Here is a 13806-nt window from a genome sequence, read left to right on the forward strand (position 1 = left end):
TTTCTTGATTTTTTTGTTGTTATTCTGTCTCTCACTGTTCAAATAAACCTACCATTAAAATTATAGACTGATCATGTCTTTGTCAGTTGGCAAACGTACAAAATCAGCAGGGGATCAAATACTTTTTTCCCTCACTGTAAATCCGTCCTCCTTGACAATCTCATATAATACCATGGGTCATGTTCATTAGGCACCAAACGGAGGAAATCGTTCTGAAATGGGGAGGTACTATCTGAAAAACTCATTTTAGTTTAACGTTGCACAGCATTTTAAAATGTTTTGTTACGGTGTGCCCTAACGAACATGACCCAGTAGAGGGATTATGACAGTGACAGACAGGAGAGTTCACAGTGATGTCAGACAGACCTCCCATGGGAAGCCTCATCATTCAAGTTACCAGCTAGGATAGGTTTCCTTACCCAGTCGAAATGGACCCAAAAGGATATCAAAACATCCTTATATAATGGGTATTAAAACAGTAGTATCAGACTTGCAATAAGGGCACTACATGAATAGAGGGTAGTGCGTACGGCCCAGTGCATCACTGGGGCCAAGCTTCCTGCCATTCAGGACCACTATACCAGGCGGTGTCAGAGGAAGGCCCTAAAAGTTGTCAGACTCCAGCCACCCTAGTCATAGACTGTTCTCTCTGCTACCGCATGGCAAGTGGTACCGGAGCGCCTAGTCTAGGTCCAAGAGGCTTCTAAACAGCTTCTACCCCCAAGCCATAAGACTCCTGAACATCTAATCAAATGGCTACCTAGACTATTTGCATTGCCCCCCACCCCCCCTCTTTTACGCTGCTGCTACTCTCTGTTTATTATCTATGCATAGTCACTTTAATAACTCTACCTACTGTACATGGACACTACCGTTCAAAAGTTTGGGGTCACTTAGAAATGTCCTCGTTTTTGAAAGAAAAGCACAAAAAAATGTCCATTAAAATAACATCAAATTGATCAGAAATACAGTGTAGACATTGTTAATGTTGTAAATGGATATTGTAGCTGGAAATGGCTGATTTTTAATGGAATATCTACATAGGCATACAGAGGCCCATTATCAGCAACCATCAGTCCTGTGTTCCAATGGCACGTTTTGTTTGCTAATCCAAGTTTATCATTTTGAAAGGCTAATTGATCATTAGAAAACCCTTTTGCAATTATGTTAGCACAGCTGAAAACTGTTGCGCTGATTAAAGAAGCAATAAATCTGGCTTTCTTGAGAATAGTTGAGTATCTGGAGCAGCAGCAGTTGTGGGTTCGATTACAGGCTCAAAATGGCCAGAAACAAAGAACTCTTCTGAAACTCGGCAGTCTATTCTTGTTCTGAGAAATGAAGGCTATTCCATGTGAGAAATTGCCAAGAAACTGAAGATCTCGTACAACGCTGTTTACTACTCCCTTCACAGAACAGTGCAAACTGTCTCTAACCAGAATAGAAGAGGAGTGGGAGGCCCCGGTGCACAACTGAGCAAGAGGACATACATTAGTGTCTAGTTTGAGAAACAGGCGCCTCACATGTCCTCAACTGGCAGCTTCATTAAATAGTACCCGCAAAATACCAGTCTCAACGTCAACAGTGAAGAGGCGACTCCGGGATGCTGACCTAGGCAGAGTTGCAAAGAAAAAGCCATATCTCAGACTGGCCAATAAAAATAAAAGATTAAGATGGGCAGTCTGAGATATGGCTTTTTCTTTGCAACTCTGCCTAGGTCAGCATCCCGGAGTCGCCTCTTCACTGTTGACGTTGAGACTGGTGTTTTGCGGGTACTATTTAATGAAGCTGCCAGTTGAGGACATGTGAGGCGCCTGTTGGTTGCTGATAATGGGCCTCTGTATGCCTGTGTAGATATTCCATTAAAGATCAGCCGTTTCCAGCTACTATAGCCATTTACAACATTAACAATGTCTACACTGTATTTCTGATCAATTTGATGTTATTTTAATGGACAAAAAAATAGCTATTTCTAAGTGACCCCAAACTTTTGAACGGTAGTGTACATATTACCTCAATTACCTCGACTAACCGGTGCCCCCGCACATTGACTCAGTACCAGTACCCCCTGTATATAGCCTCGCTATTGTTATTTTTACTGCTGCTCTTTAATTATTTGTTACTTTTATTTCGCATAGTTTTATATAGTATTTCTTTGTGATTTTTTTTGTTGTTGTTGGTATTCTTTCTTAAAACTGCATTGTTGGTTAAGGGCTTGTAAGTAAGCATTTCACTGTAAGATCTACACCTGTTGTATTCGGAGCATGTGACATTTTTTTGTTGTTGATTTGATTTGATTTTGAATGGTATGCAATGGTTGACCCCATCAGCACTCTTGCTGTTGCTAATGGCATAGCCAATATGTGTAATGTAGCAATGCAAGCTTGTGGTTTGCAAATGGGGCATTTCTGTGCTATTCGGTATCTCTGCCATTAGGTTTACAACACACTGTAGTAGTAGCACTGTAATCGCCTCAAAAAGCATTTGGGAAAAATCATTCAATTATTAATCGACCAATCCATTTGCGATTCACTTCTACAGTTTTGTAAGGAAACTTCAAAAGTTTTGAGCAATGGCATTCACTGTAAATTACACAACTAAATGTTGTATGATATCAAGTGTGTTTTTTTTTTTGATAGCACCAGAGCAGCTTTATCAGCAGGTTCAGATTGCCCAAATATACTGATTTGTTTACATCCCTGTTAGTGAGCAGTTCTCCTTTGCCAAGATCATCAATCCACCTGACAGGTGTGGCATATCAAGAAGCTGATTAAACAGCATGATCATTACACAGGTGCACCTTGTGCTGGAGACAATATAAGGTCACTCTAAAATGTGCAGTTTTGTCACACAACACAATGCCACAGATGTCTCAAGTTTTGATGGAGCGTGCAATTGGCATGCTGACTGCAGGAATCTCCACCAGAGCTGTTGCCAGAGAATGTAATGTTAATATATCTACCATATGCTGCCTCCAATGTTGTTTTAGAGAATTTGGCAGTGCGTCCAACCGGCCTCACAAACGCAGACCAAGTGTAACCACGCCAGCCCAGGCCCTCCACATCCAGCTTCTTCACCTGCAGGATCGTCTGAGACCAGCCACCCGGACAGCTGATGAAACTGAGGAGTATTTCTGTCTGTAATAAAAACTCATTCTGATTGGCTGGACCTGGCTCCCAAGTGGGTGGGCCTATGCCTTCCCAAGCCCACTCATGGCTGTGCCCCTGCCCAGTCATGTGGAATCCATTGATTAGGACCTAATCTATTTATTTCAACTGACTGATTTCCTTATATGAATTGTAACACAGTAAAATGGTTGAAATGGTTGCGTGTTGCGTTTATATTTTTGTTCAGTATTGTATGTAGACTTGCCTGGCTGCACTTTTTAGGAGCAACTTTTTCAGTCTATTGTATTTACTGCCATGGTGGCGAACCAACTTTCCTCTGGGAACATATAAAGTACAATACAATTAAATTGAAGTTATGATATACTATTATTGTGGTGGGGGGTGGCAAAATGGATGCTATAACCCCTCTATTATTGCAGAGATTTCAATATGTAATAACAATGAAGGCAAAAACCAGTGGGAAGACTTGATGAGCAGCTAACATCCCCACACAAACACAATAAATCACAAATGCTTATCGTTTGATCACTGTTTTTTTTGTGTTTTTTTGTGTGGTTGGTCTCCCCCACGGCATGTAAAATGACATTGGTTTTAATGCCTTTCTCATAAAAGTGTAAGTCCCTTGCAAAAGCATGAACTCTGGAACCACTCATTTTTAATTTAATTTAATAAACAATGCCTTCTCTTTCTGTCTCCCTCCCTCTCTCCCCCTTTCTCTCTCTTTTCCCATTTGAGTCTATTGGGGACCATGAAGTTGTGATTTATGCTCCTGTTAAGTTCCCCAGTGACTAGCATGGCTCAGCAAAATGCCAATGACTAGAGCAACTTTTACCACAGTAATATTTTTCTTTCAGCTCTATAGTGTCATAGAGCCGAGTGGCGCAGTGGTCTAAGGCACTGCATCTCAGTGCTAGAGGCGTCACTACGGACCCTGGTTCGATCCAAGTGTCATCCGGGTTAGGGGAGGGTTTGGCAGGGGTAGGCCGTCATTGTAAATAAGAATTTGTTCTTAACTGACTTGCCTAGTTAAATAAATAAAATATTGAGGAGCACACAGTAAAAATAATAGTATTTTGGAAGACTTTGACAAGTAGGCTCAACAGTATTATGGATGGTAGACTGTGACAAATGTACATCAATGGTTGTCCTCACTGGTTGGGCTTGCCTTCTGTATGGTGCTATACTATGATGAATATCTTTCTTGGCTGTATGTGAATGTTTACATTGATTAATATTAGAATGTAAAGTCTCACTCAGAACTGGGTGGGTCATGCCTGTTAGACTGTATATAGTTGTGAATAAGGGTATGATTAATACATTGTTTCAATGCTATTGTGTTGCCTCAGTGTTTAGTGCCACAGTCATGCATTGAAATGTGATTGCTGTTGTGCACCAGAATAGTTATTCCCCCCCACCCCCCCCCCTCCTCCCTCTCTGTGGATGACTTCGTCAACCACTTTGAAAAGAAGGTTGACGACATCCGATCCTCGTTTGTTAAGTCTAATGACACTGCTGGTCCTGCTCACACTGCCCTACCCTATGCTTTGACTTCTTTCTCCCCTCTCTCTCCAGATAAAATCTTGCGACTAGTGACTGCAGGCCGCCCAACAACCTGCCCGCTTGACCCCATCCCCTCCTCTCTTCTCCAGACCATCTCCAGTGACCTTCTCCCCTACCTCACCTCGCTGATCAACTCATCCTTGACCGCTGGCCATGTCCCTTCCGTCTTCAAGAGAGCGAGAGTTGCACCCCTTCTCAAAAAACCAACACTCGATCCCACTGATGTCAACAACTACAGACCAGTATCCCTTCTTTCTTTTCTTTCCAAAACTATTGAGCGTGCCGTCTTTAGCCAACTCTCTTGCTATCTCTCTCAGAATGACCTTCTTGATCCAAACCAGTCAGGTTTCAGGACTGGTCATTCAACTGAGACTGCTCTTCTCTGTGTCACGGAGGCTCTCCGCACTGCTAAAGCTAACTCTCTCTCCTCTGCTCTTGTCCTTCTAGACCTGTCTGCTGCCTTTGATACTGTGAACCATCAGATCCTCCTCTCCACCCTCTCCGAGCTGGGCATCTCCGGCGCGGCTCACTCCTGGATTGCGTCCTACCTGACCGGTCGCTCCTACCAAGTGGCGTGGCGAGAAGCTGTCTCCGCACCACGTGCTCTCACCACTGGTGTCCCCCAGGGCTCAGTTCTAGGCCCTCTCCTTTTCTCCCTATACACCAAGTCACTTGGCTCTGTCATATCCTCACATGGCCTCTCCTATCATTGCTACGCTGACGATACACAACTAATCTTCTCCTTTCCCCCTTCTGATAACCAGGTGGCGAATCGCATCTCTGCATGTCTGGCCGACATATCAGTATGGATGACGGATCACCACCTCAAGCTGAACCCTGGCAAGACGGAGCTGCTCTTCCTCCCGGGGAAGGACTGCCCGTTCCATGATCTCGCCATCACGGTTGACAACTCCGTTGTGTCCTCCTCCCAGAGTGCGAAGAGCCTTGGCGTGACCCTGGACAACACCCTGTCGTTCTCCGCTAACATCAAGGCGGTGACCCGATCCTGCAGGTTCATGCTCTACAACATTCGGAGAGTACGACCCTGCTTTACACAGGAAGCGGCACAGGTCCTAATCCAGGCACTTGTCATCTCCCGTCTGGATTACTGCAACTCGCTGTTGGCTGGGATCCCTGCCTGTGCCATTAAACCCCTACAACTCATCCAGAATGCTGCAGCCCGTCTGGTGTTCAACCTTCCCAAGTTCTCTCACGTCACCCCCCTCCTCCGCACACTCCACTGGCTTCCAGTTGAAGCTCGCATCCGTTACAAGACCATGGTGCTTGCCTATGGAGCAGTGAGGGGAACGGCACCTCCGTACCTTCAGGCTCTGATCAGTCCCTACACCCAAATGAGGGCATTGCGTTCATCCACCTCTGGCCTGCTGGCTCCCCTTCCTCTGCGGAAGCATAGTTCCCGCTCAGCCCAGTCAAAACTGTTCGCTGCTCTGGCACCCCAATGGTGGAACAAGCTCCCTCACGACGCCAGGACAGCGGAGTCACTCACCACCTTCCGGAGACATTTGAAACCCCACCTCTTTAAGGAATACCTGGGATAGGATGAAGTAATCCTTCTAGCCCCCCCCCCCCCCCCCAAAAAAAAAAAAACATTGTTGTAAAGTGGTTAACCCACTGGCTATATGGTGAATGCACCAATTTGTAAGTCGCTCTGGATAAGAGCGTCTGCTAAATGACTTAAATGTAAATGTAAATGTTATTAATTTGTATTCGATATTTATTTATTTTTGATTTTTTTTAGTCATTTAGCAGACGCTCTTATCCAGAGCGACTTACAATTAGTGAGTGCATACATTTTTCATACTGGCCCCCCGTGGGAATCGAACCCGCAACCCTGGTGTTAGAAGCGTCATGCTCTACCAACTGAGCTACAGGAATATATGAAAAGTTAATACTTGTTTTTGTACATCAGTTAACTATTCTTTAATCACAACAATATTGGCCTTCTTGTATACTATGCTCAAACCCATTAGAAAATGGCAGTCAAACATTATAGATGCACTTACAAAAACAGGCTAAGAGCCAAAAGACAGTGGAGAGCTATTTACCATTACAATAGCATTCCAGGATTCCACAGATACTTTAACCCTCATGGGAACTCATCTCTGCCCAATTGCCAATAGTCAGGCTCAGGGTCTACAAGAACAACAATAACGTTTTCAAGGGATGGATAGCCTTGCTTGCAGCCTTGCTTGCAATGAAGCAACAAAGAAATTGGGTGAACTCAAGAGTAAAATAAATCCAATATTGTTTCATTTGTATTTTTTGATGATAACGATGATGATGAATATATCTGTTTTATTTATTGCTGCTGAACTATTATGGTTTTGTTGTTTCTGTTTTTGGTGCTTACACTTACACACAGATATAATGTAATGGCAATCGCCTACTGTCTAATTGTATGGTCATTTCTACACTGTCCTCGAGGTTGCATGACTTCGAGCGCACAAATGCGCGCGCATTGTGGTAAGTGTAGTTTGCACGTGCGCATTGGAAAATAGGTCCTACTTTGAACACTGGAATGTAGTTTCTTTGTTATTCCGTTCGGTCATTAAAAAGCCATTATTTCCACCTGTATTCGGGTAGATGGGTGTAATTCAATACAAACCATATGCAAAAAAGCATTTATCAAAATACGGTTATTTGTTTTGGGGAAGAAACGCCAAACAATTGAGAACTACATGTCCCATCGTGTGTTGGTTAATTTTTCTTGCACGCCGCCTCTCCCTCTGCCTGCGTGTTCTAAAGGAGGCTGTCAAGCTGAGTTCAGGGAAAACACAGAGCTGCCGATCTGTCAATCATAATTAGCAACCACAGCGAGTGAAACTGGGAGGAAGGTCGGTGAAACGGTATTGTACTTTCTGTGAAACAATTATGCGTCGGAAAGGAGAGGAAAATAAGTATCCAAGTGTGCTTAAAATTATTTGTTCTACTTTGGAAGGAATTGCATAAAAGAGCTTTCACTGAAAGCCAAACTCGGCGAGTGTTACTTGCTAGCGCTTGTCTTGCTAGCAACTATTCTGCCTGGAGAACGAAACATATCCAGAAAGAAGGTAACCACGGACGCACGACACTTTGGGATTTAATTTGTCTATTTAACACACTTCTTGACAAAAGTGGTTGATACATTTCAGAGGACTATCTTAAAGTATCGTTGTTGGTGACTCGCAGCGCAGTCTATCGAGGGAGGTGTGACGGTATTTATCGCTTACCCACTCATAAACAACTCATAAAATCTCTACCAATGCGACATTGTAACTTTTTCTGCTTTATTTCCATTGACCGCTCTCTGTCAATATTTGCAGGTTCACTCAAAACAATCTCGGCCACAACATCCAGACGGCGAGGAGGAAAGGAGGAAAGATGAGCGGGGGAGATGTGGTGTGCTCCGGCTGGCTAAGAAAATCACCTCCAGAAAAAAAGTTGAGACGTTACGTAAGTCTAAGCGTTATCATATTCATATCTTGCTTTGGATCGTTACCACAAAGAGCGGATACATTTTAGCTATGCAAATGTTAAACACTTTCGATTATTTCGAAGTCCCGTACGTAGCCTAGCTAATCAGTTCCCCTAGCTGCACAAAGTTTATGCACCATCTCGAATCTTTGTTTAATACAACAAAACTATCGGCAATTCATGAATAGCCAGAAGTTGATTTCAAATCCGATTGTATTGTCAAATGACAATGGCCTCCTAGGCTACATCTTGATATGATGACAGCCTGTATGCTGTTGAGCATTTCAGTGATTTGATGCAAATTCCAACAGTGGGTTTACTTCAAGGCATTCATGAAGATGGCCCCATACTGTGCAACATTCGCATTCCACGCAAGGCAACTGAAATGCTCGTCTGTCTAGTCATAGCATAATCGTTTATGCGCACAAGCTTCCAATGTCAAAATCCTAACTGTAGGTTTCACTAATGTACCGATCTAACAAACAGATCACATTGACAACTCTCACAATGTCGTGAATGAATTCCAATGGACTTGTGTTCTCCATAAGGAATGCTTTCGAAAGCAGTTCCTGGTTGTCGCAGGAAACTCTAGTCTATGTAGACTATGGAAACACTTTTCACGCCACTTCGTTAGCGAAGTGAATTTTTCGTAGCAGGTTAAGAGACTGAGGTTAAGGTTACCAAACATGCTCTCCTAACGTGCTACAAATCACTTTGTGTCAAAGTGGCGTGAAAAGTGTGTCCCATGTAGACTATACCCATACAAATCAGTACAGTAGTGTCATAACATTGAAGTATTGAAATGATATGAAAATACATTTCAATCACAGTTGCATAGCTAGAACACGATTACGCAATATAATGGATGTCTCTCTCTAGAAATCACACACTTTAGAAGCTGGATGTCATTGTTGATAGTCTTACATGACCTTTTGTGTTTTTTACCTGAGAAAGTATTAACATTCTCACACCGTAAGGAAATTGCCTCTCTGTATATGCTTGTCCCCTTTGCTTACTGTGTGAATCAGTTGGCTGTATATTAGTTCCTATGATATTGGATCTGTTATCTATCCAAAGAACATCTATCACCATTGTATTCGTGGGCCCGCTATCAGTTGTATTTGCTAACCTACAAAGATGGCTTAGAAAAGAGACTGCACACCACATCTCTGAGAGAAAATTGCCATTTTTAAAAGAGGCTTGCTGTTAAGTGTTGTTTGTGGGTTATTGGATATCTCTATTGATGTTTGCATTAGGAACTGGACGGCCCTGCGCTCTACATGTTTTCACAGGAACCACAGTTCTCCTCAACCGATCTCTCAGGGAGAATATCTATTGCATACCCCTCGCGTCCTCTCTCCTCGCCTCCTTCTCAAAACCCATTGGAGGAGAAGGTAAAAGGGGCGCGACCTCTGGCTTTCTCATCCAATGGGTTTTGAGAAGGAGGATGGGAGAGAGGAGTATGCAATTGAGATTCTCCCAATGTCGTCTCTGGTTGGCGATACTGAACCAAGGCATCGCCTGCCAAATACCATTCCTTCTATTCTCCCTCCACCACTGATGTTATGATCAATCTGAATCAGAACTCAGTTCATTGTCTTCCTCGTTGTCCTTGTTACTACATGCCTAGGACAGGAGTTTTTCCTGACTTTGGGAACACTTCCTGTCCCTACTTAGTCCTAGTTAGAGCCTGTATTGAGGGCCCAGTGCTTTTCCTGGTCAGGTCACATGGTCAGGATAAAAAGTTATAGTCTTAGTTAGAGCCTGTATTGAGGGCCCAGAGCTTTTCCTGATCAGGTCATATGATCAGGATAAGAAGTCCAGCCCCTAGTCATGATCAATCGGCACCCAGAGCTCAACACTCCCTCTGTCCTTGTGAAATGTGTCAGTCAGTCAGCCAGGGGGGTGTAGGGGGTACTATGGGATGGCTAGTGGTGGTGGTGACACATTAACCATGGTGATACAGTAACCATGGTGATACAGTAACCATGCCCTCCCACAGCAGGAACAGATGAGACGGGAGACTCTGATCACATGACAGACTCAGTGACCAAAATTCCTTATTCCCAAGACCCAGGGAGCCATGTGTGTGCGCTCGCGTGCCCGAGTGATGTTTAACTGGAGGGTAGTGTAGGGAGCCAGCCCAGCTGCTGCACACTGAGGTTTTGTAACTGCTAACTGGGTGACATGGTGGACTGCGACACCCTGAGGTGTTCATTCATTAAGTCCATCTTACTTACAGCGTGTCACTTTGGAGTGACTGACTGGGAACACTTATCCTTATGTGAATGGAGCACTGAGAACGGTCTACTCCCTTAGAAGTGGACATTTTGATAAGTGCATAATCCAATGGGTAAGTGTAGTGCGTTGCATTTCACCAGGCCCCTGAACAAACTAAGATTGTGACCCGATTGCGCTGTAGTCTACTCCTTTACTACCCTCAGGTCTATAGACTAGTGTGTATTTATCTCACCCTACATTCATTAGGCCCTAAGAATGTGTTTATCTATTTGTATGATTTGGTATGTGTCCATTCTGGCCTAAATGGCCTCTTTGTGCCCCTATAACAAGCTGTTTTGTTGCTGCCTCTTTTTGCCCCTGTAGGAACAGGCTGTTCTGCTGCTGTCTCTTTGAAGAACTCTTTGACCCAATTCATCTGATTCACACTTCTGCCAAAGCCTGGCGGCGTCTGTTTAAACAGCGTTTTTGTAACCTTGTGTGTGGATGTTTTGGAACTGTGTGTGTGTCTCCTTAATGGTGTTCTACAATATGAATGGCTGTATTTTGTCCCTCCAGAGTGTGTTAATAGGATCTGTGTGATCTAGATTATGCCCTGCATGCAGTATGAGAGGGAACACTGATCACTGGCAGATTGTTGTTTCTGGCCCTGGTTGAAGCTGTTAGCTGGAGCCCCCACTGAGTTACACTGGGCCAGGTGTGTGCGACCCACTCGCTGAGTGTGTGTGTGTGTGTGTGTATCTGTGAGTGTCTGTGTGTGGCAGTGGTTAACGACAGCAGCGGTTGTGGGTGGAGGTGACCTCACTTGAGCCGTCTCAGGATGGCATGTGACTGGGACTGTGAATAACAGAACCCATAACGCCTAACACAGCCTACGGGTCTTCAGGATTACGCCGTAACCACGTCATCATGACCCGATTTCTGGGGCCCATCCAGAATATAGGCCTGCCTCATAATATCGGTCTAACTCTGGCAAGGGTTCTGAATGTAAAGGTGACCTTACAGATACAGGGATGGGTGTTGCGGTTGTGTATGTGTGTAGAGGTGTTGACTGAGAGAGGGGGGTCAAAGGTCAGAGAAGTGGTGCTGCTGTTGTTTGTCAGGGAGACGGGTCGTCTATAGACGGTATAGGTTGATCTAAATAGACTTTCTGTTTGTGTGTGCCCTCTCATTCTCAACAGTGTTGACTCTAACTGTCTGAGCATTCAGCCCCAGACTCAGCCTCTACTCTCCACAGTAGCTCCAGTCCAGACACGTAGCCCTGCCGGCTGCCGGGAGGTTAACCATTCTGGGCAAAGTTTGTCCCCGGCTGGCCAGCTCAGCCCCTGATTGGACGAGATCAAGGGTTAAACTGTTCAGCGGCCTGCCTGTGTCTGCAGCACCGCCCTGTTTACCGGCAGGCAGATCACTGGGCCGCTCAAAGTGCACACAAAGGCCTTTTTCTATTTTCTGGAGAGTGGAGACACATGCAGGCACAGACAGCCTATATAGTGGGAGCGTAACCATGACAGTGCAGGGCCCCAGAGAAAGGGGTCTCTATCACATGGCTAGGGGACATACGCTGGCATATAAACTTCATGCACCACAGTGTTATGGATGTTTAGTATGTTCAGGTTTATCCATACACGGGATAGGTATTTTGTCCATTTATTTACTGTAGCCCTTAAACGTAACTTTTTTCATTGTTCTCCTCTAATCAGCGACTGATTTAGACCTGGGACACCAGGTGGGTGTAATTAATTATCAGGTAGAACAGCAAACCAGCAGGCTCTGGACCTCTTAGGGTAAGAGTTAGTTCAGAACCGTTCCATTCTCCTTTTCTCATCTTGGTGAGATGGTATGAGGAAACCTTCCACAACCACTTCAGTCTGATTTTCCCAGCTGCAGAAATCGAAACGTTTGCTCTGAAAATGCAACTGTTTGGTTTTCATTTCATTGACACTTTCCATCTGTCTCTTTTCTTTCTTTTTTACAATCTTCCTCTTTCGTTTCTCGCCTCTGTCTCGCAATCTGTGAATTTATGGAGGTCCCACTTGTAAAGCTTTCATCAAAGAGAGAGCCCTGCAGGTTGTGTGTCTTGAGACATCTGCACTGTGTTTTCTACACTACCCAAGGAAATGAAGGGGAATAAAAGTTGGTTGTTACTTTGTCACCCCCACTTTATGTGCAGAGATAGCTGAGGCCGGGAGGCAGCATGGGGATTCTCTCTCGGTGTCACCTCCCCGTATGGCGACATGGATCGCTCCTCTCCTCATAGGAAGCTCAATTGGTTGGTCCCATCCAAAGCATTCAGAGGGGTTATTCACGCTTTTCCCATCCTTTCCCTCACAGGGCCTCAGTGTTTGAACAACAGTACTACAGAGACAGGCTGAGAGGGAAAATGTTGAACCCTGAAGGTCCCAGTTTTGAGTATGGCGCTGTGTCCCAAATGGCACACTATTCCCTACAGTGGGGAAAAAAAGTATTTAGTCAGCCACCAATTGTGCAAGTTCTCCCACTTAAAAAGATGAGAGAGGCCTGTAATTTTCATCATAGGTACACGTCAACTATGACAGACAAATTGAGAAAAAAAAATCCAGAAAATCCCATTGTAGGATTTTTAATGAATTTATTTGCAAATTATGGTGGAAAATAAGTATTTGGTCACCTACAAACAAGCAAGATTTCTGGCTCTCACAGACCTGTAACTTCTTCTTTAAGAGGCTCCTCTGTCCTCCACTCGTTACCTGTATTAATGGCACCTGTTTGAACTTGTTATCAGTATAAAAGACACCTGTCCACAACCTCAAACAGTCACACTCCAAACTTCACAATGGCCAAGACCAAAGAGCTGTCAAAGGACACCAAAAACAAAATTGTAGACCTGCACCAGGCTGGGAAGACTGAATCTGCAATAGGTAAGCAGCTTGGTTTGAAGAAATCAACTGTGGGAGCAATTATTAGGAAATGGAAGACATACAAGACCACTGATAATCTCCCTCGATCTGGGGCTCCACGCAAGATCTCACCCCGTGGGGTCAAAATGATCACAAGAACGGTGAGCAAAAATCCCAGAACCACACGGGGGGACCTAGTGAATGACCTGCAGAGAGCTGGGACCAAAGTAACAAAGCCAACCATCAGTAACACACTACGCCGCCAGGGACTCAAATCCTGCAGTGCGAGACGTGTCCCCCTGCTTAAGCCAGTACATGTCCAGGCCCGTCTGAAGTGCATTTGGATGATCCAGAAGAGGATTGGGAGAATGTCATATGGTCAGATGAAACCAAAATAGAACTTTTTGGTAAAAACTCAACTCGTCATGTTTGGAGGACAAAGAATGCTGAGTTGCATCCAAAGAACACCATACCTACTGTGAAGCATGGGGTTGGAAACATCATGCTTTGGGGCTGTTTTTCTGCAAAGGGAC

The 13806-nt window shown here is 44.5% G+C and overlaps 1 protein-coding gene across 6 annotated transcripts in view; it reads left to right on the forward strand.

The window, feature by feature from the left end:
* The first annotated feature begins 7473 nt into the window (after positions 1-7473).
* LOC311110040 (GRB2-associated-binding protein 1-like) overlaps positions 7474-13806 on the forward strand; it is a 73650-nt gene continuing 67317 nt past the window's right edge. For 3 of the 6 annotated variants that reach the window (XM_084188575.1, XM_084188572.1, XM_084188580.1), the window contains exons 1-2: positions 7474-7900; positions 8009-8138. In XM_084188575.1, the coding sequence (XP_084044701.1) occupies positions 8067-8138 (72 nt within the window). In that variant the 5' untranslated portion in view covers positions 7474-7900; positions 8009-8066. The remainder of the gene's footprint in view (positions 7901-8008; positions 8139-13806) is intronic. The other 3 variants (XM_084188576.1, XM_084188578.1, XM_084188577.1) reach the window with 3 other exon arrangements.

This window comes from Coregonus lavaretus, assembly GCF_964263955.1.
Source record: "Coregonus lavaretus genome assembly, contig: SUPER_35_unloc_1, whole genome shotgun sequence".
Taxonomy (NCBI): Eukaryota; Metazoa; Chordata; class Actinopteri; order Salmoniformes; family Salmonidae; genus Coregonus; species Coregonus lavaretus.